The sequence below is a fragment of the Amblyomma maculatum genome, chromosome 11 (assembly GCF_055883805.1).
Source record: "Amblyomma maculatum isolate TAMU_Amacu chromosome 11, ASM5588380v1, whole genome shotgun sequence".
In the NCBI taxonomy this organism is placed as follows: Eukaryota; Metazoa; Arthropoda; class Arachnida; order Ixodida; family Ixodidae; genus Amblyomma; species Amblyomma maculatum.
In genome coordinates, this window is record NC_139354.1 from 53322882 (window position 1) to 53350417 (window position 27536).

Here is a 27536-nt window from a genome sequence, read left to right on the forward strand (position 1 = left end):
TTCTTATTCGTTCAGACAATATATCCACTATTTGTCGCCTGGTTGCGCTGCTCACATGAATCACGCGCCGGAGCGTCGTCTTCGCGAGTGCTCCTACGGGACATGGTTTGCTAATGCGCCGCCGGCGCCGGGGTGGCGCACTGGTTACGGCTGAACTACTGCTCCCAAGGATGCGGGATCGAATCCCGGCCTCGGCGGCCACTTTTCGATGGAGGAGAAAAGCTAGGCGTCCGTGTGCTGTGCGATGTCACTGAAAGTTAAAGAACCCAAGGTGGTCGAAGTTTCCGGAGTCCTCCACTACGGCGTCTCTCATAGCCTGAGTCGATTTGGGACGCTAAACCCCACAGACCAAATACACGCACGCACGCACACTCATGCACGCACGCACGCACGCACGCATACTGCCTAGTCGAGTGGTCCGTAAGAATGACGAAGTACATCCTAAGAGAAGGCAAGGACAGCATGTGGTGGCAGAAAGTTAGGGGATGGATATGAGAATAGGAAGCTAGATGGAACAAGATAGCCTCACTACCCGGGACAATACTAAGTTTGCATATACGGGAGAGACCTTGTCCTGAAGCGGCCGTAGTCTGGTTGACCATGACAATATCGAGATTGCAATAACGCGCAGACCAGAATGGACCACTTGCGGAAAAGCTCCTGCGCATGCGCGACAAAGGAGCAACTAGCGCCCTCTGCAGGCGATTTGGTTTTGGTTGGAAAACATGACACGCCAGCGCTGCCTGGCCGTGCATTCTTGCGCTGTTGAGCGGTGGATGATTTGAGTTTCTTGTCTCTTGTGTGTGCCCGTGGCTCGAGAAAACTTATGCATTAAAAAAAAAAGTCGGACACGTGAAAAAAGGCCGTCTGGATATTTCATTACTGGTCCCGAGCGCGCGTCGTCTGCTAACGAAGTAGTGTGCTCGGTGTCCTCTAACGCTGCTGCTTTGCGGAGGCGCTTTTGTTCTCCCCCGTTTTTTTTTTTTCATTTTTTTTTGTCGGTGCCATAATCTATTCTTATGAGTTTTGTTTCCTTCTAAAGCCGCACCATTTACGGAAAAGGGGCCATCTCTGCCTTGAGACAAGGTAGTGTAGAGCTTCCCTTTGACACATAAATTGCCGGAGTGAGTTCTATACCTTCACCAAGAACTATCGACTTGCAGAGTACGCCCGTGAAAGAAGAAGCATCCTAGTGCCCTCACAGAAACACTCAACAGCAGCCGTGCTACATGCTGACAGGTTTCGCTGAGCCTTCAATAAGGAGTAAAGAAACGCAGCATTGTTCACTATTGCATGCAGTCTAAAGACAGCCATTTGACTGGAACGCCTTCTATCTAAGCTAAGCATGCGCCATGCAACAGCGACACTTGTACGTAAATATAACGAGGACCACGACGACATGCAAGGCGCGAAAGACGAAGCCGTTGATGGGGTCGGTTGGGCCCATACGGCCCTTTCCGAAGTAGCTGGGCGTTCTTGCTGTATTTGGCGCTTGCTACCAAATCAACACACATCGGTTTTATAAGAGTTCTTCCCTCGACAGATTCGGTGGGAGATGGAATATTTATATACTTGTATGAAAATCCACCGTAAATCCAACAATACAATAGCAAGATGCGCTATACCTGAACAGCGGAAGCACGGCAGAGTGCAGTCTACGCAGGAAGCGGTCTGTCAGTAAGCGAAGCTCTCGCGTGTGAGCGCGAGCGTGGTTGAGATAATACGAGTCGTTTAACAATCAGTAAAGCCTGGACTACATCAGAAGCTGCAGGGACGAAGTCAGCAGGAACTCTTGCCCTACATACCAGAAAACCCAGACAAACATTTGCGCGTGTTACAAAATAGTGCATCCCATGTCACTGTAACACTCGTCTGCGCATTAGCGCTCATGCAATACACGTTCATTTTGTGTACCAGCATTCTGCACCAGAGGGATACACATGTTTATAACCAAAATATCTCGCACCGCAATGCAATCGCAGTGAGTTCAAACTATGTGGCCCGAATCTACAGCGAACCATGGCATTGTCGCATAAACACTGCGGTTTTCATGGATGCTGCTCACTCTCATCAAAACTTGTTAGTGGTATGAAGATTCAAGTTCCTGACATTGCTTTCCTCCTTTAAGCATCGTCCGGGATGCGCCTGCAGGCGAACAGTTGAGGACGGAAACTGCACGTATTGCTCATACGTGGCCATTATTCTGCTACAACCCGAAAAGTGGGCGCTCTACATCGTTCTCCTTCTATATCATCTTCTTTCTTCAGCATATGCACGTTTTCAGCAAAAGAGCAACACTAAAACAACGATTTAAACGCACGTGAAGCGTCGAACGCTGCCTTGCGCATGCCAGTTCGAGAAGCCCTTTCCAACCAAAAGTGCCGGCGAAGCTTTCCATTTTGGACGACAGGTGGCACTCGCTTTTCCGCAAATGGCCGATTACGACTACTATAAGCTTTAGCTATTGATCCTTTTTTCATTTATTTGACCACACCCTTCATCCATCATAACATTCCTTTTATGCCCTGAGGCAATAAACTTCGCAAAAAAATAAAAAAAAAATAAAGAGGAAACATTGCTTTTGGAATTCAGGCCGGGTATCGTTTAAAGGGCGGGGCCACAGCCCCACTGCTGGGTATTCTCTCTTTCGCGAGTATATTTTAAGGCGAAAACATTTAATGCCTCATACTGTCGTTAGCAAATGTGTCCGCGTTACGGGTGCATGCCTTATATGGCCATATGCCAATCACCATTGAATTAATACTTAATCAATAGCAATCGGATGGCATAGTACCATGATTAAGGGCATTTTAAGATAATTACATGATAATACGACTAATAATAAAATAGTTAAGCAGATGCCCAGATTAACCTATGCATTTGGAGGTCATCGTAACTATCACTAACCGTTACTTATTAGTTAAGGGGTGTTTACCTAACATTAACCAGATATTAACTAGTGTTCAGAAAGTGCAAGTCATGGTTAACTACCACTAACCAATAGTAATGGTTAGACGTTTTGAGACGTACATAGCCGTCACCTGGTGACATCATAGGCCGTGACGTCATGACGAATGTGACGCCATCATGATGTCACATTCGGTCATGTCTAATAACCGGAAATGATAATGACGTCACATCCGGTTACAACGTCAATACTGTTGATGGTTCGTATTGACGTTGTAACCGGAGATTCACGCACATACGAAGCTTACCCCGCCGGGTGTTCGATCCAGGCGTCCGTGCGGCGCATTTCATTTGGCGCTTCCTCGAACGCCGCACCACAGAGAATGTATAGAAATAGAAGCAGTACAGCAGGCATCAGTGGCGCAATTCTAATCAATCACAAATGGCCTCGCAGCCAAGGCCTAACCAGCGCGGCGGGGAAGGCTTCCGCCTTGAAGCACTTTAGTGACCCAAAGTGCCCCCTGAATTTTTTCGTTTAAAACGGATATTCGACCAAGCAGCTACTATTCGTAAATACAATCCATTTTAATTCGACTAGGTCCTGCAACTGTTCGATTCGTATTCGATTCGAATTTTAGCTACACTTGTTCGATTCACTTAAAAAAAGCTATTTGCATCACATATTTGTGGTTCGTACTCGGTTTTACAAGTAATCCGTCAAGTCACAAGTCTCTCCATTGCGCCCTACAGAGCGCCCACATCCAATTTTATTTTGTGCGCGCTTAGGGTGTATATATCTTTAAGAAGGCAGTTCACACTCAACAATAAGCCTGATTTCGTATGCTTATTAGCACGCATAGCACTGGCGACAGTTTGCATATTTTTATTTTGTTTGAGGAAGCCTGCCTCCGTCGCGAAAATGAAGGCGGAAACGCCTTGCTCCGTGATCGCGCAAACCCATGCGGCTGAAACGTGGAGGCTAACCAAGAGGGTTTTACTTAAGTTGAGGACAACCCAGAGGGCTATAGAACGGAAAATGGTAGGGGTAACATTAAGACATAGGAAGCATGTAGAGTGGGTCAGAGAAATAACTCAAGTTACCGGCACTCTAGCGGAAATTAAGAAGAAGAAATGGACATGGGCAGGACATGTAGTGCGAAGAGAGGATACCCGATGGTCGCTTAGGGTGACAAACTTGATTCTAAGGGAAGGAAAGCGTAGCAGGGGGCGGCACGAAGTTAGATGGGCAGATGAGGTTAAGAAGTTCGCAGGGATCAAGTGGGTGTAGCTAGCACAAAACCGGGTTAAGTGAATAAATATGGGAGAGGCCTTCGCCCTGCAGTGGGTATAGTCAGGCTGATGATGATGATGATTGAAACATGGCCTGGTGGGTATGTGCCATTCACTATGAAGGAAGGAGACGAAGCAGGCACATTGTCTGCGCGCACGTGAACCGCCCGCCTTCGTGGGTACGTGCCATTTACCAAGGAAGAAGAAGACGGAAGCAGCAGTCGCCTATATCTACATTTCCTTTTCTATTCCCTAGCATTTATTATTTTTTTTTCCGATGTAGTTATACATCTCAAAATCTAATATCTCTGCACCCCAATTCTTGGCCGATCCCCCTATGTGGGTATGTGCCATCACATTAGAGGAGAACAACAACAACAACAACAGTCGCCATATTGTGCACCGAAGCGAGAGTGGAGAAGACATGCTGAAATTTGTGGCAGCCATGCCGTTCCTGCTTGCGGCGACGACGTGCACGGAACTCCCGAGTACCTGCGATCCATTTTACAAGAATTCGCCGACGCACACAGCGTGCAAACCGCCTAGCCCTTGGTGTCAAGTGTACAAGGCGGGCGTCTCTGACGACGACCGGAGGATAATCTTGAAGTTGCACACTACCGCAGCCAAGTAGCGTTGGGTCGGCTGGAGGGCTACCCTACTGCGGCCGACATGCCAAAACTGGATTGGGACGACGAGTTGGCAAAGGTGGCGCAGGTGAGTACGTGTGCTGCGGGCTTGTTAGAGGTGTCATTCACTTTTCTTGTCAAGCATGAAGCAGTGCAATGCCCGAGTGCTCAGATGTGCCGGCAGTATGCCTGCCCCAAAATGCGTGATTTCGTTATACTTCCAGCAGATGTCCCAAACGTATGTCACTAGGGTAAAATACTGCCTGTAATGCTTCATTGTGCAGCCACAAAGTTTCCCATCTATAGCAATGAAACGGCATTTTAGATACCGTTTTACCTTCTAACAGTATTGAAAGTCTCCCCATTTCTTCCTGTTTTATTAGTGCGCTACTATTAGATGAGTCCCTAGCGAAGCACCTGTGATGTGTCGGGATGCCTGCTCACATAGCAACAGTCTTTTCTGCTCTATTGCAAAGGGCACACAGCTCGCACCAGCAGATGCCGCCAAGCCAGTCGGCTATGTGCGTAGCCATGGCCGGATTCGAGCGGCGGAGGCGGCGACACACTGTTTACGGCCTGTAACAGGCGGTGTTTTCTATCCGCCGCCGCTGCGAAATTTTGTCGATGTGATCCTACTCGTCCTCCACCGGCGTAATGGCCACTCGTGTGAGAGGGGCGTTGGTGCGTTTCCTCTGCGATGGTGGTTTTGGTGCGCAAACTGGAAAGAAAATTTGTTGGCCGTGTCTGTAGCCGCAAGCCTACGCATGATTTATGCATTCACTGAGTTCTCATATTAACGTTCTTCATTCTCATCCACGAAACGTTGTAAAAGTTGCAGCGACAGTATAAGCCATTAAAGGCTTTCGCCCTAATACAAGGACGCGGCCAAGTGGCTTAGAAGTTGCTGTCGACGGTAGCAGTGTTACCGCCTTTGTAGACACCGGACCTGATTATTCGGTCATCAGTGCAGTTCAGTGCAGCAAGAAAGTGACGACCACTTGGGGTGAACCACTAATCCATACCGCTGGTGGTAACCTTATTATGCCGTCCAGGAGATGCACCGGAAGAGTGGCAGTGAATCGGCGTACTTATCCTACGAGCTTCATGGTCCTATAAAACTGTTCGCGAGACATTATCCTGGGTATGGACGGGCGATCATCGGCCTCCGATTACAGCTCATCAAGCTTTCTACGGACAAAGCCATGCCAACTACGATTACTTCGACGTAACCTTTCACTCTAAATGTCCGAGATGAAGAATTGACTGTGTTGCCCCGATCAAGCGTGGTAGTCTGCGTGGGTAGAGCATACATCGAAACTTCCGAAGGCGTCGTCGAAGAAAACACCCAGCTACTCTTGGAACGAGGTCTCGGCATCGCAAGAGGCATCGTCAATTTCCGGGGAGGACAAGGTAAGGTGCTCGTCACGAACTTCACTGAAGAATACCGGCACCTTAACGAGAGCACGACGATCGTTTTCCTCGACGTGCTAGAAGACACCTGAGGTGTTTTCGCCTAACAGACCAGCCCGTAGGCGATGCACCCAACGAGGAAATCTGTCCACGTTCGACGTCAACGTAGCACTACCATGGTGCAGATAAGATTAGATTCGCACTCTTAAGAGCTACAGCGAGGGCTTTTCCTCAGCTTCAAAGGTGTGACAAACCTCATTGGCAAAGCACCGAATTTTCACAGACGAACACACCCCACCTATTCGTCAAAGCCCCCGAGCGAGAACTCCAAGCCATCCGAGAGAAGGTCGATGAAATGCCTCGTGACGACGCCATCCAGCCATTTCAGAGCCCCTAAGCAGCACCCGTCGTCCTGGTGAAGATAAGACAGAGCGCTTCGTTTCTGGGTTGATTACCACCACTTAAATTATAAGACAAAGAAGGATGCCTACCCGCTTCTCTGCACCGAGGACACACTGAATAGGCTCTATAACGCTAAGTACCTCTCGTTGATGGACCTGAAGAGCGGGTAGCTGCAAATTGAGGTCGACGAAAGAGACCGCGAAAAAACTGCATTCATCAGGCCAGACGGCCTTTTCGAGTTGCAGGCAATGTCATTCGGCCTCAGCTTCGCACCAGCGATGTTCCAGCGGGTAATGGATACTGTACCGGCTGGTTTGAAATAGCCAATTCGTCAGAGATACTTAAAAAACGTTGCTGTCTTCTCTTAGAATATTGAAGACCATCTGAGAAGGCATCGAACAGTGCTTGATGCAATAAAGTTGTCAGGTTTAACGTTGAAACCATAGAAGTGTCACTTCGCCTGCGAAGAAATGTTTGTGTCATATCGTCAGCTAGGAGGGCGTTCGCCCCGACCCACATAAAGCAGCTGCGATCACACAGTTTCCACAGCCCGGCGACAAGAAAGTTTTACGCCGATTCCTCAAATTATGCGCATATAACTGACCATTTTTTAAGGAATTTTTGCACCTCGCCGGTCCTTTGACTCAGCTTACAAAGGCAGGTGTTCCATTTCATTGGGAAGCACCGAAAGGGGAAACTTCGAGGAATTTAAGCGTCGCTTACAGTTCCCTCCAGTCCGCGGGCACTTCAATGAAAATGCCGAGACAGACATTCATACTGATGCATGTAGCGTTGGTCTAGGCGCAGCCCTTGTTGAGAACAGTGCCGGTGTGAAAAATTTATCGCTTTTATAGTTGGTCTCTCTCAAAAGCCTAAGCAAATTACTCGACCACAGAAGAGTCCCTCGTGATAGTCTGGGCCGCGTCCAAGTTCTGTCCGTACCTGTATGGTCGGCCATTCAAGGTAGTAAGCGATCACTATACGCTCTGCTGGCTCGCCAGTTTCAAAGACCCCCTCCGGACGTCTTGCCAGATGGAGTCTATGTATTCAAGAATTTGGTATCGTGGTGGTCTACAAGACTGGTCACAAGCATTCTGACAAAGACTGCTTGTCCCGTGTCCCTGTGGATGCGCCCTTAAAAGATGACGACGACGCCTTTTTAGGACCCGTAAGCGCCAGCAGCTTCGTTATACAGCAGCGCTCGGACCCTTAGTTGAAATACTTAGCGGACTACTAGAAGAAAATATCGCTTCCCCTCATGATGTGTTCCGATGACAGTTGTCCTTCGCGCTGCAGAACGACATCCTCGTTGAGAACTTCGCTCCCAACAAGGCGACAAACCTCTTTGTTGTGCCTAACCGATTCTGAAAGGGAATTTAGCAGGCTTTCCTCGATGAGCCGACAGCAGGGTACTTCGGGATGGCATGCACTTTGCATCGAATCCAAGAGAGGTATTACGGGCCGCGGTTACCTGCCGACGTTGTCCAATACGAGAAAACATGCCGTAAGTGCTAGCGACGCAAGACGCTCCCTATCAGACCAGCTGGGCTACTGAACTGCATACAGCCCCGACCTAACTCTTTCAACAAGTGGAATGGTCCTGCTCGGCCCCTTTCTGACTTCTTCTATGGGTAACAAGTGCATCATCGTGGCCAGTGACTACTTTACTCGCTACGGCGAAGCAAAACCCGCTTATAATGGAACCGAAAAAATTCTCTTGCGACACGGCGCCCCATAAGTACTCATTACGGACAGTGCAACACCATTTTCGGCGTAGCTGACACAACAATCTTGACCTAGTCATTAAAGCCACCGACGTACGACAGCGTATCATCCCCAGAACAAAGGACTTAAGGAGCGCCCCAGTAAAACCATTTCAGGCATGATCGCCATGTACGTCGAAGCCGAACTCAATACATGGGACTCCAGTATATCCTACATCATTTTCGCGTATAACCGCCATCCAGGAGACTACTAGGTGGAACCCGTTTCTACTTGGGTGTGGCAGGAAACTCACAGCAATGCTCGACACAATACTACCGTACGTCACAGGCGAAGAAAACCTCGATGTCGTCGTCTACTTGCAACGTGCAGGGGAAGCCCGAACACTCGCCCAAATACGCATTAAAGGTAGCAACGAAGCGAAACCCGACGTTACACCTAACGAAGACCAGATGCTGAGTACAAGCCTGCAGATCAAGTCTTGGTCTGCAGATGAAGTCACCGCCGCGTACTTTTGTGTATTCTTCTCGCAATCCCTGTTTTTAACATGTTAGGTATTGCGGCAGTCTCTAAGAGTTCGTTAAGGATAAAAAGAAAGATATTCTCAAGAGTTCCATAATTCCTCTGAAGTAGAGACGCTTGAAGGCCATCAAGACCAGGTGGTTTGTTACGTTTGGAGCTAAAGATTATGCGCGCCAGGGGCTCTATTCTCGACACACATGACCGCCGTTTGGCGCCATTTTGTTTCTCTGATTTATTCTAAGAACAGTCACGTGTTTCAAATTTGTGGTGCGAAATTTCGGTGTGTCGAAATGGCTTTTTGCGGTGACGCAAAAATGACATGAGCGTAAAAACAGATTTTTAGCAGCTCTATTCATGATGCATGGAGGGTATATATAATTAAGTATCGAGGGGAAACAGGCATATATGATAGAAAGGGAAGCACTTACGGTTGTATTACGAATGGGCTGAAATGAACCGCCCACTGTCAAAATCTGACTCCTGAAATCTGATTGGCTGACGTTGTGCGGCGGGAAATACGTCATGAATAAAATTTAATGACGACGTCAAAATTTCGTTTCATTACGCAAAAAATGTTTATGCCATTGCTGTAAATGAACGAAGTTGGGCGCCGCATTTTGAACCACTTGAGGCGGCCGCGAAAGAAGCATGGCGAATTCGACGTGCAGTGAAGGCGACTGCTACCTCACCGCAGTTTGGTAGAGAGTTTAGTGATTGGTGAAGTAAGCTGACACACCTTGTTGCAATTGCAGAAATCATTGAAACGACAACATAAGGGAACTTTCCAGCTGCGTCATCTTTTAGCGGATTAATAATGATGACGCAAATTTACAGCCGCACGAGGGTCGTAGCTACCCTGCCGTTGCAAATGCTTTACTCTCATAGAGAAACCATCGATCCGCGCCGTCGATGCCAAGCGCAGCATTGCGGCCAGCTAACTCAAGCGGTTGATCTGAGCGATACAAGGCATTTCAGAGAGCAACAGAAGGGGAAGTTGGACGAGTTGTGGGTTGTTCATGCTGGCTCTTTAACACAGAGACAAGGAAAAAAAGAAATAAAGGCGCCAGTCTCGTGTTTCTATTAAACAGCGCCCACCAAACAATAATGAATTTCAGAGAGCACTGTGATGCTTTCTAATTATCTGTCTGATCGGTTCGTGAGCACAACGTGAGGGGTCATATGATTAGATGGCTGTGAGGGCGACAGGCAGGCGAATTCGCGCGACAGGCAGCGAGAGATGACCAAAAACTTTCTTAAACGTCGGCTCTAAACACTACCTTTTTGCCTTGCGCCATGCACTCACTGCAATGTTAATGAATTTATTAGCCTTTCCACGATGGGAAAAGCAAGCAAAAATACTCACAGCTTCTATTTTAATAAAGGAATGTATGTTCCATGTATATGTCACATGTTTGCTTGCCGCTAATTCCTCGGTGCGATATCGTGTTATAAACTATTGTACTTGCTTTCAGCTTACCCAATCTTACCCTCGCGTAAAGTTTCATGTGACAAATAGCCTTTGTTTTTCAGATAGAAGGACGATTTTTCAGCTGTTAAGCCGGACGCAGAAGCGTTTGTCGTCGTCATAGCAACGATCTCGCGAGATTACGCCAGACCAGAGTTGAGCGAGAAGTGGCTAGAGTGCCAGATGCAAGCCGGTAGCCAACCAGAGCCAATCCGTTGTAGGGGGAAGGTTGTGAAGTATGCATGAGTTCTATTGGTTCTGTTGCCCAGCGAATTCGCTTTTCCAACAGCGACGATCTGGATATGCTTCGCGACGTGAGAGAATGCAATCCATTCGAAGACTGCATGCAACACGCAGTGCGGTGGACGCATATAGGTATGCGCCTGTCGAAGGCAAAAAACAAAGCCTTCACTGCCCTCTCGGTCACTTTCTGTGCGCTTACAAACTGATCTGGCAGGCGCAAAGCTCTGACTAGATCATGCAGATCTTTTTTGCGAAATCTAAACTGCTGTCTGAACAGAGTACTGTCAATGCTATCAATATCGAGCAGTCCGAAGCGGGAAGGATACTTGAAAAGTTCGTGCTCCCTCCGGCGCCTCATATCATACTCGATTTCATCGAGTGTATAGTCTGCTTTCAGAAGCCATCGGTCCCTTCTAGTCAACAACAGGTCGTCAATTTCATCCCATGTCAATCGCGACACGACCTGATGATTGCACAAAATACTCGAAAGCATAGCGCGAACTGCTAATTGTTCACTGTAGATCAACGACGTTGAGAACAGCAATTTCCAATTCGACCGACTCTTGGCTACGGCCGCAGCATGGCTCGGCTCAAGACAGCTCGACTAAACAAAATTAGTTTTTTTCATCTGTACTAGATGGCGCGGCATAACACGTACGCACAGTTTTTCGAGGCTTGTATGAAAGGTCCATGCATTTTGCTTCGCGTACACCACGTACGTGAAACTAAAAGTAGTCGTGGCGAAATGCGCGGCGCACGTAGACTTCTCACGTTTGCGTGCGTAACTCTGTACGCACGTGAAACTAAAACGGTCTAACGGTCACTGCTTAGCGTTTTATTTACGTTGGTTCATGAGGCAGTTGTTTACAGAGATATGTCGGGACAGGTGTCCCGAGATGCACTGTTACCAATTCGTGTGGGCTATGAAGGAGCGTAGTCAGGGCTTCAATGTCAGGTATACCAACATGCGTCCCTTATGTGTGGCAGACGGGTAACCTCAGGCGAGGTGTGGCGCATTGAATTCTACGCCGATTACGGCCGGGCCCGGCCCACGTATGTAAGAATACTTTTGATGAGCATATTGAAGCTGTGACTTGTTCACGCGGACTCCTGTACACGTTCAAAAGGGGTACACTTTGACAGCCACAACAAAGAGGGAGGAGTTCAATATAGAAATGGTCAATATTATTGTCAAGAGAATCGTGTAAAATACCAGTGTACCACAAGTATACAGGTAGTGGGGGAGCGTCTATCCCTAGAGGCGAATCCGGGAGCGGCTAACTTCTCGCAGAATAATTACTGCAGGAGGATTACAGGAGTGAAGTTTAAAATGCTGAAGAGAGGTTTGTCTTTTGAAATCCCCTTCAGTTCTATTGACATATAGTTAATACACCTTTGGCGGCCATGATTCTGTTTCTTTTTCTTCAGTGTCTATCTTGGCAGTAGAGTTATCGCGGAGTTTCTGCTTTTTACGGCGGACTTTGGTTTCTGCACGCAGAGCCTTGATGGCTGAGTTAATGTAGCGGCGTGTTTTGAAGTGTTCTACGTTTATGCTCTAATAGATAGTTTGTTCAAAAACCGCTAAATGGTTATTAAGCTTTTCTTTGTATTCTCGAAGCTCTTGTACTAGTTCGCGGGGGTTGGTCGGTAAGGTTGGTGGGGGTGTGGGTGGCGGGGGTTGGTGTGGGAGCTGGAGTGAGAGGTTCAACGTTGTGAACGGGTGTCTTTTTGAGTGTCTTGATTTCTTACAAAAGTTCAGCTAATTATTTTTTTCACTTGAGCGTTTTCTTTTTTAGTTCAATAAAGAGGGGATGTTGAGATGAGGAGGATAAGAGAGGAGGCCACACTGCAGTACTCACCATACCCGTGTTGCCCGATCTGTATGATGTTGATGGCTGGCCCTCACTTGGGGGTCGAACGAGACTGTCTGCGATGATATATGAGACACTTCCTTGCCACCCTCGGTCGTACTCTGCTTTGGAGTTAAGTCACTGGTACTGCTCCTAAAGCCCGATCCAGAGCTTGAATTGGAGCGGTTAGTGGAAAGAGGTTGGGTAACTAAGGCTAAAGATAGTGGCGGGCTGTCCACCATTTGTCCTGTGATGTTAGGCACAAAGGGGATATTGTCGCCTTTGGTTTCCTTTTTGTGACGGGCTGGATGAACTTCTTGCAATCCTTGTGGTTTACTCCATGGTGTTCATCACACAGGGCACACTGGGGTTGGTACGTATCGTCGTCTGCATGGTCAGGAATGCCGTAGTCAGGGTACACCACATCTGCCGGATGCGGTAAGCGTCATATCTGTGTCCGGCCTCTACATAGTAACCACAAGCTGAGCGGGTCTTGCGATAAATGAAGCATCTTCGTTCGATTCAGCCATAGTTAACAGTAAAGAGACGATTTTGCTTTCAAGAACGATAACTGCTGCATTCGTTTTGCCCAGGCGGCGCACCTTGAGGACGAAGTGCGTGCGCGAGTGAAAGTGCTTGGTGAAATCGTAGTCGGTGGCGTTCGGGTCAATGCTTTACAGGAGAAGTCGAGGGGTGGCGACATAGGCATTGACAGCATGGAGTTTGCTTTCCAGGGGGAGGATGGTGAGGCGAGCAACGTTCGTAGCGTTGTCGACATGAGAAGTGCCGACAACCAGGATATTTTGGCTGGCCAAAATTTCGGATATGGGGCACGGTTAAGAGCGTTCACTTCCTGCGCGGCTTAGCTGGGGATCTTGAACGTACGCTGACATCGCACAGGACACGGACGTCTCTCCGTTTAAAAATTACAGAAAAACGTAATTATGTACTTCTTTTTTTTTTTATTCAGCGTCCCAAAGCAACTCATGTTATTAGATATTTAGATGCAGTCAAATACGTACATCTCAGGCCGTCAGCTACCTCAATCGCGGGCAAATAACTTCAATTCAGCCCAAATTTAATGCCATAGAATTAGACGAAATTGGCAAAGGTGTCAGAATTATCCATTTGGATTTCGATATGCGGCTTCCCCTCTTGAACGGGTGATCCTTATCCAGCTTTCCAAGCTAGGTAAATTGTCCTTGTTCTCGCTTTTTGTATAATGGCAATCTCTGTTAAGGTTTACAAAATTATTGAAACGAAACGAAAATTACTCGATATATATGATGAGTGCCGTAACATTGAAATAACCTTGAGTATACGACGTTTCCTTTGACAGGCTCACGCTAACCTCTGCAAACGCGAGACAGAAATCCTGGAGCACGACAAGGTGGAGGACCGCATCGTGCCGAGGTTCGAGAAAACAGGCCAAAACTTGGCCTGGAGCAGTCACGCGGAACCCGTCAAAGCGGCCAACTGGACCTTGGTCGTTGGCCAGTGGTTCATGGAGTACAAAGACTATTTGGCCAAAGACGTCGCTCAGTATGTTCACACAGCGATGACTGACAACTTCACCCAAGTCATCTGGGCAGCAACGGAATACGTGGGCTGCGGATACGTGTACTACACGCACAGCGGGGCCACCATTCCCCACATGACCAAATACACGTGCAACTATGGTCCCGGCGGAAACATATTGGGAGCACCCATCTACCGCGAGGGAGCCACGTGCAGCGATTGCCCAGAATGGTACAAGTGTAGGAATAAGACCTATGGATTGTGCCAGTTTGATCACGGGGCGCGTATGCAATCTGGTGGTTTGCCTTTTGAGTATCTGTCGTATTTCGCCTTCCTTTTCTTGTTGATGGCCATCTGCTGCTGTGTCCCCGTTTACTTACTCTGGCGCTCAAAAATTCGGGCGAGCAGCCCAGAGGTGCCGCCCGAAGAGCCTCCGCCCGCCGGCACGGCGACGACGTAATAGAGATTTAGCATACCGTGATCCGCGATCCGCCACCGCGACACTCTACCGCTCGTGGGCGGGGCGTTCAAGCTGATTGGTTCCGATGCGCCAGGTCAATGTGCCGACATCAAGTATGTGGCGCCATCTATCGGCATCAAAGTGATCTGGGCATGCGCAATGGAACGCGCGGTGGCGGTCCACGGTAGCGGATCGCGGATCACAGTGTGCTTAATCTCTCTAATGAGAGTTGGTGGCGGTACTCTTGGCCGCATTGAGGCAGAGCTAGTTCTGACTATATAGGCAAAAGTTTCACTGTATTAAAACACGGGACAGTGCAGCGGTGTACTTGAGGTGTGTAATTAAAGGAGCCCTGCTACATAATTTGAGTGCAATTTTCTGCTTCTTCGTTGCAATTTCTGAGTTGCGGCGATGGTATTACCTCCGGTTATAACACACATATTTCGATATTTTATTTGCTGAAGAACCAACGCCATGATAGTGACAATGTATGCAAACAGTGCTGCTTATTTGCACTGGATGCGGCATCAACTGGTTAGACTGACAGTTCAATAAATAACAAGGTTCCCTGTAAAATGTGTTCATTAGAAAAAATATGTTGTGTCGCTTGTTGTATCTTATATTGAGTCAATGAATGCAACATGTTTTCTTTACAAGTGACACGAAAATACCAACTGAGGCACTGTCCAGGGTAGAACGTGAGAAAGAAGATGGCTACACGGTATGAAAGAGCACTGAACAAAGATACAAATATAGAGGGGGGAGCATCAGTTCGCAGTTTCGACATGTGGACTTGTGTCTGGCCCAGACGAAAACAAGTCCACTTGTCGAAACGTATGCTCGACTTGCGAACTCAGGCTCCCCTCTCCTTTCTACCCTTGACCAGCGCTTTTTCTTAACGGAGGCGCTGAGTGATTGTGCAGCCAAAGATAGGCAGGAAAGAACTGAACGACCTCGTCAGTCGTTCCTCGCTATGGTATATGCCTGGGGATAGAGAAAGAGGCGGTCAATGAGCGGACTTACGAGAAAGGCAGAATAGTTGGGAGCGCATGGTGACAAATGAATGTTTCCTTCCCCTCGCTGCTACTGGTCTCTTTGTTCCACATCCTATTTCTTGGAGACGTCATGGAAGAGGGCTTGTGAACTTTATTTCTAAAGCGCGTGGCAGCAAGAGGACAACCGTGAGAAACCATCTTCCGCGATGCTTTAGAGACGGGCTCATGTAGGCTGTTTCGAGTGGTCCCGCGCGTGCCGTCATTGGGCGCGTGAAATGACAAAGCGAAAGACTGAGAACAGTGAGTTGAGGGGAATTTTCTAGGGAGGGCTGGGAGGCGGCCCTATCCAGTTCGGACCTGGAGGCCCAGCGTGTCCTGGTCCAGAAAGCTCGGGCAGCGGCGGCGGCCAATGGCGTCCCGGAATAAGGTCTGCCACTCAGCTCCACAACGAAACGCACCTCCCTTCCCAAATCATATCATCGTAAATAGTTTCTCCTCCTCCTTGAGTTTGCTTGTAATTTGGAACTTCATTCCTATTAACACGCACTCTAGTGCACAGATTCTTATAATTGTTTTTAATTCGGTATCTGCGTAACAAAGAATTCATGTAAGTGTAGCGGACAAACGTTTAAGGAGAAAGCCTTATATGCCTCATGAAAAGCAAATTCTTCGGCCGGAACTTGTTTGCAGGGGCTGCCCGCAAAATTGTCAACGAAAACTTCACATGCACAAGTTCGATGCCGCTTACAAAAATTGCTTTAGAAACTGCATTGTCGGGCTATTGACCACCTTCTGAAATTTGCTGAATTTCGATAGACATTCAACCCCAGCTGAGTACAATCATTATAGGACCAACACAATATTTATTGTGTTCTACCCAACAATTTCTCTCCAAATTTTTATGGATAGTTTTTAGAATTAACGGGGCACACTTAGCTCATGTTTTGTAAAAAAAGCTGCGAAAATATAGCCCTGAAAATTTTGTGATTGCAAGGGCCGCACTCATTAATGAAAACATATCGCTGAATCATAATAAAAACTCCGAGGCACCCTACCACCTGCTAGGGTGCCTCGATGCGCGCGCCCCCTTCCGCCGCTTCGGAGGGTAGTGACATTCTTTGAAAGGTACAGTGCCGCCTCTACGCCTCCATATTTGAGACCACACAAGTGTGTCCCGCTTTTGCGGTGGTTATTGCGTGGCGTTCCTTGGCGCGCGTTCAAGTTTGGGATTGCAGATGGCAGGAACGCTAGACAAGATGAAGGATGGATGGATGGATGGATGGATGGATGGATGGATGGAATATAGGAGCGTCCCCTTTGAAACGGGGTGGTAGCAGTAGCTATCATGCTCATTTTTCTCCCTATATCTTAATTATTGATTTAGAATGGTTAACTAAACCATCATTCTATTTATTAAATTTTGTTCCTACATTACTAACATTATGTCACTTCTCTGCTTTTAAGCCACCAATCTTCCAGTTGTTTTTTGCTAGTTTCCACCGCCGGTTTATTCACCCGGCCACTGTTATCTCTAAACCCCAGAGCTTCAGGAACAGTGATTGCGCCAGTACCAACTTCCGGATGGATACCATTACATTCGAGTATAATATGGGCAATTGTTTCACTGGAGTTTCCACATACAGCACATGCGTCATCTCCATTGTTAAATTTCTTTTTGTAGCTGCGTGTTCTAAGGCACCCTGACCTAGCTTCAAAAAGTAGGGCACTGCCTCTTCAGTGATCAAAGAATTCTTCCTTCCTGATCTGCATTTTCCACTTTCGGTATAATTCCACACTTTGTTTCTTTTCCATCGAATTTATCCAATTTTTTACCTTCTGTGTTTTTCACCTGTTGCTTAATGCTCTTTATTTCTCCGTCCTTATTACTAGCATACTTACTTGTTAGTTTCCTAGTTCTTTTCCTGCATTGTGAGTCAACGCTTTTTAGTTACAGGTATTTAAATACTTTAGCTGCCCATCTGTTACTGTCCAATTTCCTCAGGCGTTCCTCATATAATATTTTACTCTGAGCTTCCCGTACTTCGAAATATGCCCAGCCCATATCTCCCTGTACCGCCTCATTTGTAGTTTTGTCGTGGGCACCTAGTGCTAATCGTCCAACGGATCTCTGATTTGTTTCTAATGTCGACTGTACCTCTGATTTTAGGCACAAAACCGCATTTCCGAAAGTAAGTCCGGGCACTATAATTAATTTCCAAATACCCCTCAAAACCTCATACCGATTGTATCCCCACAATACCCTATGCTTCATTATCCCGGCATTCCTTCGCCCTTTGGCCTTAAGTGATTGCTCATGCTTTCTAATGTATGCCAATCCTTCGTTTACCCATACCCCCAGATATTTATATTCTGCTACTCTAGGTATTTAAAGGCCTTGTATTTTAAGACCCTGATCAGTTGAGCCGTTGAAAATCATCAGACCCGACTTAACGGCGCTGAAACTGAAGCCTAGAGGGTCCCCTTCGTCTCCGCAATACTTAACTAAAGTTCGCAATTTTTCCAGACTCTCAGCTAGCAGCACAATATCGTCTGCATACATCAAACCGGAGAGGCGCTGCTCTACCGCCTTTCCACCTAATCTATACGACAGGTTAAAACCTAGGTTACTGTCTTGTATCCTCCGTTCCAGGTTTATCATATAAAGCATGAACAGCACCGGGGATAGAGGACAGCCTTGTCTTAATCCTTTGCATACTTTGACATCCTCCATACTTCTTATCCCTTCCCACGTAATTTCTACTTTGTTATCCCGGTATATTTCCTGTAGGAACTCTATTATCTCATAACCGATACCTTCTTCTTTTAATATGTTCCACAGGAGTTCCCTGCTTACGTTGTCGTACGCCCCGTTTATGCCCAGGAAGGCCAAATACAAAGGTCTATTTTCCACTCTAGATATTTTGATGCATTGGGTAAGCACGAACAGGCTATCATCTAATCGCCTACCATTTCTAAAGCCGTTCTGAAGCTCTCCAAGTATGTTGTTACTTTCAACCCATGCTTGCACCTTTAATTTGGTTTGGTTCGTGGTTCGTGGTGTTTAACGTCCCAAAGCGACTCAGGCTGCATGGCTAACCTGTACATGTCAGATGTTATGGTAATCGGCCTGTAGGATTTTATGTGCATCCTGTCTCCTTTCCCTTTATAAACCAAATTCATTTTTCATGAAACTTCTGGACTACAGCGCACCTAGTGGGAGAAGCGCGAAACGCCTGGAATGGCTACGAGCCACGCTACGCTGAAGAGCAGACTTGGTAGCCCAGCTGTCGCGCTGGTATGACATAAGTTGTCACGTGGTGTAAAGCGTAACTACCAGACCCCGCTATGCTGAAGGCTCGAAACCTGGCGTAGTATTGCTTTCGCAATAATAGACACACGTGCGACAGATAACGTTCTGCCCCAGGCGCTCTCGGCGTAGCCCATTTATCTTATGCACGGCATTCAAAGTTTCGACAGAGCGCGCAATCAGACGCTTGTAAGCTCATGCAGGTGGTATAAAACGTCCTACGAAAGCGCCTCAAAAGTATTTGCTCTTCTCGCTAGGATGTGTTACGGCGCGGCGATCGACACAACAAACTCCTTTGCAGGCTGCCTATACCTTCTAGCGGCCGGAAATTGCAGCGCTAGCGCCATTTCCTGCTTCAGTTACGCCCTACAGTTTGGAGGCGTAACTACGAATCAAACCACGTTAACGCTAGGGAGGAGTCGTTCGCACAGCCGGGCGCCTCAAAACGCTACCTGGAAGGGGGGAAGATTGATGCGTGTTCTCCGCAAATCGCGCACCGTACGCGCGTATGAGGGTATTAGAGCTGTCTTTAATGCATTTTTCGCCTATTTCGCTCTGCTGTCGGAAGCTAGTTGCAGTGTCATGTCTAGCGTAGTAAGCTCGCAGCAGCAGTGACAAAATAGGCGAAGTTCATTAAAGGCAGCTTACTCAAGCGCATACGCGCGCTTGGAGTGCGATCAAATAAACACCACGTCCAGCGCGATGTGCTCGCAAACACAATGGCAAATTAGGCAAAGGTGCATTAAATGGAGCTAGAGAGCTCTCGCGCATACGCGTACAATGCACGCGACCTCGCTCGTGAACAGCTATCGTTCACCGATGCGATAAGAAAGTGCGCAAATACACTACTGAACCTTTGCAAGTCTTTTATTTAAAATTTGCACTTGAACCTAATCTGTTTTAAAAATGACGCGACTTTCGTGATAACGTAACATACATAAAACACATCACGTACGGGCGAAAGGTGTGCATTTCCTTTGCCGTGTTTGTCCACTGTCTCCCAAGACGTACCAGGCTTTTCGGCGTGTCGATCGGAGTTGTATCCGGCCAATTAAAGGTGGACCGTCGGTGCAAGAAATAAGCATTAATAATTGTTTCTTGGTAAAAGAGCATCCTGATTTGGTATTACCGAACAGCAGCGGAAAATGGATTGAGTAAGACTGTATAATTCTTTTTATGCCCGAATCTTTCGAGCAAAATCTAAAGGTGCCTGGCTAAGTAGGCGCATTGAATGGAATGAAAACCATTGATATTGGTTGTTGTATTGCTCTTCAGCAGCATTGACGTGGGTGTACGGGCGCTGTACGTCGGCCATGCAAATATCCCTTGGTCCGCAGGTAGGCTGAAAATATGAATAAACAAATGTATGTACAGTGAGGTCGATGTGATGAGGTTTTTGAGACTGAAATCTTAGCTGCCATTGTCCTATACACTAAATTCAGTCATAACTATATGTACATCGCGCAGCGACATTTGATAGCATAGCATACGTATCCAGCACAGTCAGACTGATCCTATATGTACTCCTGTACTCAAATAAAAGATGTGAAGCGTGCGGCTCTAGATCACACAAGGTCCTATTCCTTGAAGAAAAGTGCAGATATACATGCACTTGCAGTCGATGTCGAATTTGTTTGCGCTGGTAGTCAATATACCACAACAAGCCAGTTACCTATCTGTGTTGCCGATAAGAACAAATAAATACTGCGTAAGAACGTGTCATGTAAAAACAATTGTCTACACGTGAGCATATGAAGCATGTTTAGGCAGGGGTGAACAGTACATTATGTAGTACCTGTTTCAAGCCGGCCGTTTTCAACTTTTAACATTTACTTAACCTCTACCTTTAGGGCGATTTTAGCTATTGTGCAGTATTCTGCCTTAGAACTTTCTCTGTTTCTGGACACTCCATAAAAAATGTATAATGGTAGAGCAAGATGAGCTGCTTGAAACGAGGTTCTTATGAACAGTGTTACGAATTTCATGTTCTATGCTACTTGTTTGGAGGAAATCAAGATTCGGCGAGCAGTGAAAAACATCTGAAAGCTTTTCTTTTGCACTGGTTGGCGAGTCGTCCCAATGAATGAACGAAAAACGTCCAAATGTATAAATGTACGAGAGTAGGGTTCACAACGTATGAAACAAATTGTGTGGAAAATTCGCGACTCATTTACAATGATAATTTAACGTAGTAAAGAGGAATAACGCAGACGGGAACAAACAAAGAAAAGAAGGCAGGTCGCACTCGCAAATAGCGAATGGTTCTCACCCTGCAAATGTGCCGATCATCGTCAGCAGTCTTTCCGACATCGCTACGTCTTCGTCGGTGTGGTTGGCTCGGTTTTGTTCCAGCAGGGGTAACCCGAAGGTAAACGGGACATCGGCGGCGTGACTGACACCAGCCCAGGAAGGCCGTGGCATCTTCGCAGGCCAGTGGTCGAACACGTACGTGTATGCCGTGCCACCATGTAAGGCATGGGCGGCGGCAGCAGAGTGCATGGGGCACACGAACACTCTGTTGCTCAAGTAGTCGATGACCTTGCGCCTCATTGCAGCATTGCTTAAAGCCACGTCATCCTCCAGTAGATGGGGAGGCACGTCGCTCACCCACAAAGTGACTGCCTGCGAGACGCAAAGAACACGAAAGTACGCTTTAACTCTGTGCAGCTATGACAGTTTGATGTTTATTAAGGGGCAACTCCGGGTTTTTTTTGACATTCTAATATTCTAATAAAAATTTTACTGTAGATTCTCCTCTCCGTCCTGACGCATTCTACAAAATTTGGGCGCCGTACAATAATGCATTCGCGCGCAATACGACTTTAAAATATACTGTTTTCATGGCTTGAGTTGTGACTATTTCTGCCGGCAGCACTGAGTTTCTGACGTCACAAACGCTATACCGGCGTTACTGTCCCCTTCCCGCATGATTATGAAATTGTGAGGCTCATATTGAACTACCTCAGACATTTTATGCAATGCTTCATGATTTCCATAGTTTGTTTTCACCATCCAACGCCCATACGAGTGTTTCTCTAATACGGAGTGTGACGTCACCACTTCGTCACCTGGGACGTCGTTTCTGGCCGTGAAAGAAGTTTCGGTTTCGATTTGCTCTTTTTTCTTTTTAAAAATACTTCTAATTGGAATTTCGAAAAACGGTTTTTTGTGTTCGAGTCAGGACGTGCCGAGGAATGTATTTCAACCAAAAACACAAAATGATGGAAAACCCACCGGAGTTGACGTTTAAATGATTCGTAAGCAACTGGATAGAATGGCTCGGTTGAGTAATGCACAAAATATTTTAAAATATATTTTTTGCACTCTGCATAAAATAAGATGTAGCGCGAATGTGTGAGGCTTTATTTATATTCTGAGCATTTTAATATACCGCACTTTGAAAACATTGGATATGTTCATACTAACCCCGGCGCTGTAAGGCACTTCTATATTCTTCATTTGGTTACTACAGGAAAACATGTTCACAGTTGGCATTACCGCAGGCACAGGTCAATTTTTTAATGCGCTAAAATCAGAATACGTCGAGATAACTACACTCACTCGCCATCCCTCAACGGCCACTTCAAAAAATTTACCCTCAGGTCCGGGACATTCCTCTGCATTTATTCTTTATAAACATTTGACTGAAAATTGATGTATATATATATTTCCGTATCACTGCAAAAACGAATGCTGAAATTGAAAATTCTTTAACCACTATTTGACTGCAGAACTCTTCCAAGCATTTCTTCGACATGCCTGGAAAGTTTTGAATGATTTATTGAATTTAGTAACATTGAAAAGAGTGCTCTTGACTTCAGATATCTGTCAATAAAAAGTGTACTGAGTTTTTTCCTTCCCCCTAAGATGCATCAATTTAAAATCGGTTTTATCCGTCTCATTGATAAGTCAAAATACTTTAAAATTTAAATAACATTTTGATTCTTGCTTGCAATTATTCATAATTAGGGCTCCAAGTTTTTGCTCTCTTTCGTTGCTAATGTAATGCCTCTCATCTTCATACTTTGGCTTCAATTTTTCTTCTATGTAGACAAAAAAAAATCTATCAGTGTTCAAAAGCAAATTGCTTCAAATTTTTCCCTGGTTATTTAGGTCAGGGCTGCCAGACCAAGCGTGTTTTTAGAAATATTCATGCAAAACTCTGTAGACATCGCAATAGTCATATTAAACTGCCAGTAAATAAATGGTTTTGACTAAGTTATGAACAATTACAATTGTTTATTTATTTACCATATATATATATATTTTAGTATATGCTTTTGAAAAATTTCTACAATTCGAGAATGCTGATAACTTTAAACGCAACAGTGATCATTTTGCAGATTTGATTTATTTTGGTATTGCTTTTTAATGCCCATTATCAAGTCTGTTTTGCTGTGCATTGATTTGAGAAAAACGCTCCCAAATTAACGGCCGGGGTTTTTCAAGAGTTTTGAAAAATTATTAATCTTTTTTGTTTTTCGGCCTCGGCGGCCGCTTTTCGATGGAGGCGAAAAGCAAGGCGCCCGTGTGCTGTGCGATGTCAGTGCACATTAAAAAACCCCAGGTGGTCGAAATTTCCGGAGTCCTCCACTACGGCATCTCTCATAGCCTGAGTCGCTTTGGGACGTTAAACCCCACAAACCAAAACAAACCAAACATTTTTAGTTTTTGCTAGTGCTCTAATGGTCAATCGGTGGCGCTTATGACATTTAAAACATTCAGAGTTTCTGCAAACCGTGCACATCGCAAATTTGGTTGGTTGGTTGGTTGGTTCACAGGAAGGGTAAGGCGCAGTATCTGTCACACTTGCTCTGTGGACACCAGAACCGCGCCGTAAGGGAAGGGATGAAGTGAAAGTGGATGGAGAGAAAGGGGAGCCGTAGTGGAGGGCTACGGAGTAATTTCGACCACCTGGGGAGCTTTAACGTGCGCTGACATCGCACAGCACACGGACGCCTCTTCGTTTCGCCTCCATCGAAACGCAGCCGCCGTGGTCGGGTTCGAACCCGGGTACTCCGGCCCAGTAGTCGGGCGTCTTACCACTGCACCACCCCGGCGGGGCGTGCGGACAGAAGAGAACTGATTTATTTATAGGAAGGGAAAGGCGTGGTAACTGTCTCACTTGTTTTCTGTGGACACCTGAACCGCGGCGTAAGGGAAGGGATGAAGGTGGGAGTGAAGGTAGAAGGAGAGAAAGGAGCCGTAGTGGAGGGCTACGGAGTAATTTCGACCACCTGGGGAGCTTTAACGTGCGCTGACATCGCACAGCACACGGACGCAACTTCATTTCGCCTCCATCGAAACGCAGCCGCCGTGGTCGGGTTCGAACCCGGGAACTCCGGACAGTAGTCGGGCGTCTTACCACTGCACCACCACGTTATCTCAACTAAATATTGCCAAGGTTACCTTCTGCCCGGGTGCTACCTCCAAGACATGCCATGTATAGAGTTGGAGGTGTTTCACCAGCGCGTGGTACATACGAAGAAAACTTTTTGCATTAGGCGAGGGTTGCGTGCCCCGTTTTGCATTCGAGGTTTAGAAAGTGCGCGCGAGGTTAAATGACAAAGTAGCGCGGTACGCATGCATTTTACCGCTTACTCTGATAACCCTTTTTTTTTTCTTCATTCTCATATGGTCTCCCTACTTGCAACTTTCTTTTCGAGGCGCAAGCAAGACGTTAGGCAGTGGGCTGACGAACAGTTTCGAACCGTACAGTTTGTAGCAAGCAAAGTAGTAAACGCCTGTCTTTGAAGCGAACAGTATATGTAAGCATATCACTGACCTCGTACAGTGCGTTTTTCAGCGTCTCTCGGTCCAAGTTGTCAAGCTGCTCGGCAAGAATTTCGGGCTTTGGTTGCTTCCATACTAACATATTGGAGGCTTCGTCTGACGTCACTCCTGTGAGGAGGTCAATGCCAGCATCAAAGTCGCCTGTACGGAGGGCCACAGAAGGCTTTATGGGCAGGAAGGCATCATGGTACGTAGGCAAGAAGGGAATATGCTTTCCAGGTGCCGCAACAAACGAAGCATTGACGAGCTCGTCAGCCGACCTGGCGTAGGGAAACAATAGGAGCAGTCATTATTTCATCACATTTATTTCCGTCAATACATGAGCAGACACAGCCAAGTAGTCATCTGGAGAAAGAAATGTTTTCAGAGTGACTGTTGCTTCCGCTGCATCTGCATTTGCGTTTTAGGCGTCGCAAAGAGGAGTTTGTAAGAACTGAAACGGCTAGGGGAACACCTAGCCTCGACTTCATATACCTCTAGCGTCATGTTTGCGTAGCAGGAGAAACTTAACTTAGTGTCGTGCCACTCACGCGTCGAGCAATTACATTGCACACCCGCCAGTATAGTGGCTCACCCAGACTATAGCATGCTGCTAATTTTTACCTACAAGACAGCAAGCAGGAGACATGTGGAGATTATATATATATATATAAACTCCAAATTTGGTGCAGAAATAAAAGGACAAATATGAAATGAGAGGTATTGCTCGCATTAATTAGCAGGCCTGTACAATATGTAGAGAAATCAAAATAATAGAGGAAAGAGTTTCTATTCCTTGTTCGTCGACAAAATTTTACCTTAATGACAATTTGTACGAAATCGACATCTGGTATCCATCATCATCACCATAAACATCCCCAGCCTGACTACACCCATTCTTGACTCTCCCATATTCCTCCAATTAACCCGGTCCTGTGCGAGCTGCATGCACTTGACCCCTGCGAACTTCTTATCATCCGCTCACCTAACTTTCTGCCGCCCTCTGCTACGCTTTCCTTCCCTTGGAATCCAGTTTGTTACCCTAAGCGACCATCGGTTATCATTTCTTTGCGCTACATGTCCTGCCCATGCCCATTTCTTCTTCTAGATTTCCATTAGAATGTCAGTGACATGAGTTATTTCTCTGACCCAATCTGCACGTTTCCTATCTCTTAACGTTATCCCTACCATATTTCTTCCCATAGCTCTCTGCGTTGTCCTCAACTTAAGCAGAACCCTCTTTGTTAGCTAACACGTTTCAGCCCCATATGCAACTGTTGTATACTTTCTTCTTGAGCGATACTCGAAAGCTGCTAGTCATAAACTGGGAGTGCTTGGCAAATGCGCTCCATCGCAGTCTTATTCTCCTTGTTATTTCACTTTCAAGGTCGCGTATCCAAGGCACAGTTTAATATTGAGCATACTCAGACTGTGTCATAACTTTCATTGAACATCTTTGCAAATCTGACTTATATGCGTCATGCAGCGTCCGAAGAACATCCCTGCCAACGAGAATTCGTTCAGCAGATCGGCGTTGCTTGGGGTTGTTGCTGCGTAGCACACAATTATGTATCTCGGTTAAGAAAACAGAAAGCTCGGCCGCACTTTTGCTTGTCTCTTGTACGTACACGAGATGGAGAAGCCGGAATATATTATTCCATTGTTTTGTAGGCGCCAGCAAAGCAGCTTTTAGTGCAGAAAGCAAGCAACGCCAAGCCATCCACAGCGCTCATGGTCGCATGTTCACGGTATTTTCACTAAGCCGAATTTCTTCTTAAAATTAAACACTCGGCCTGTTTAACTATTTTACAACATTTCAACTGAATAACAGAATTGACAATTGTAGTTCAAATAGGAGACGCAACTGAAATGTAACGCACCCGAAATTTTGCCTTGTCGTAATCGTCCTTGTACGTCGTTGTAGGCTTTTAAAAATATTCGTTTCTGTTTTTTTTTTCACTTTGGTAGTTGTTCATTTTAAACGCACTTGTTTTTCTGCTTACAAATCAATACATCAATGTAAAGCGGCCATAGGCGCGAACGACCAGCGTGTTTGAGAAAGTATAGGAGCCGGCGAGAATAAAAAAATGAAGTGGTGAGGCAGGTTTAGGATAATTGTCGGCAAGGGCTAGATTTATATGTTACAACCGTTCGGAAATTTACAGCCCGTCAGTGTTCTGTCTGAGATTTATATTTTTAAAATCAGTAGTGTCTATCTTCTCCTACCCAGGTCATTGCTCCAGCTCATGGTGGACCACCTAAGTGGTCGTGAGTAGACCAAATGAAGCAAACATTTATAGCAGATCATTGGTTTCACTGATGATGCGGATACTTAAGTCTACAAGAGGGAAAAAAAGTACTTAAGACAAAAGCTGCCCGATAAGGTTTGTTCCACAGGACACCACTCCAGCGTTGTAAGCAAGTATGTTTAACGATGCACATGCAAACGTGTTGCTTACGCAATTGAAATCACTGATTCATGTAAACGGTACCGAAGTTGACCTTCCTTATTAGAACTCTAAGCCCATCACTATTCAAAACGAAGCCAGGTTTAGTGTCCAGCACCAATCAATGTTTATCAAAGCCTTACTTACATCGTGCAATGCAGCATTAAAAAAGAGAAACGTTCGCTATTTCTTGCTTTCCGCTATGTCTGGACACGCAGCACCGATGACCTTAACATTCTTCAGAAATAGTTGGAGAAAGCGATACTTTTATGCGGCCCGTTTTACACGGCGGGTGCTAGCAGACAAATACAGATGATCTGAAACACTTTATTTGGATCCTTACATTACCCCGGCAAGAAGAAAGCGTTTCGATAAATCTAGGCTCTCATTTTCTGTATAACAACGCACTTCTATTACGAAATAAACTAAAATGTGTTAGCCTTCTTTCTTACAGTCGCATTCATGGCTCGACTGGTGCGCCCCCTATAGCTCGTGAAATTCGCCAGTACGCCTCTTGCCCGACTATGTGCGCGTTCGTGATAGAAAAAAAAGAAAGATTAGATAGTAAGCACTGAGTAAATCGCCGGTGGAAGTGCTTCG

At 46.3% G+C, this 27536-nt stretch overlaps 1 protein-coding gene across 4 annotated transcripts in view; it reads right to left on the bottom strand.

Moving 5' to 3' along the window:
* Positions 1-19566: 19566 nt before the first annotated feature.
* LOC146173820 (acetylcholinesterase-like) overlaps positions 19567-27536 on the bottom strand; it is a 28409-nt gene continuing 20439 nt past the window's right edge. For all 4 annotated transcript variants that reach the window (XM_084585584.1, XM_084585586.1, XM_084585585.1 and 1 more), the window contains exons 5-7: positions 24503-24770; positions 20987-21339; positions 19567-20059 (exon numbers count right to left, since the gene is read on the bottom strand). In XM_084585584.1, coding sequence (XP_084441710.1) covers positions 19918-20059; positions 20987-21339; positions 24503-24770 — 763 coding nt within the window. In that variant the 3' untranslated portion in view covers positions 19567-19917. The remainder of the gene's footprint in view (positions 20060-20986; positions 21340-24502; positions 24771-27536) is intronic.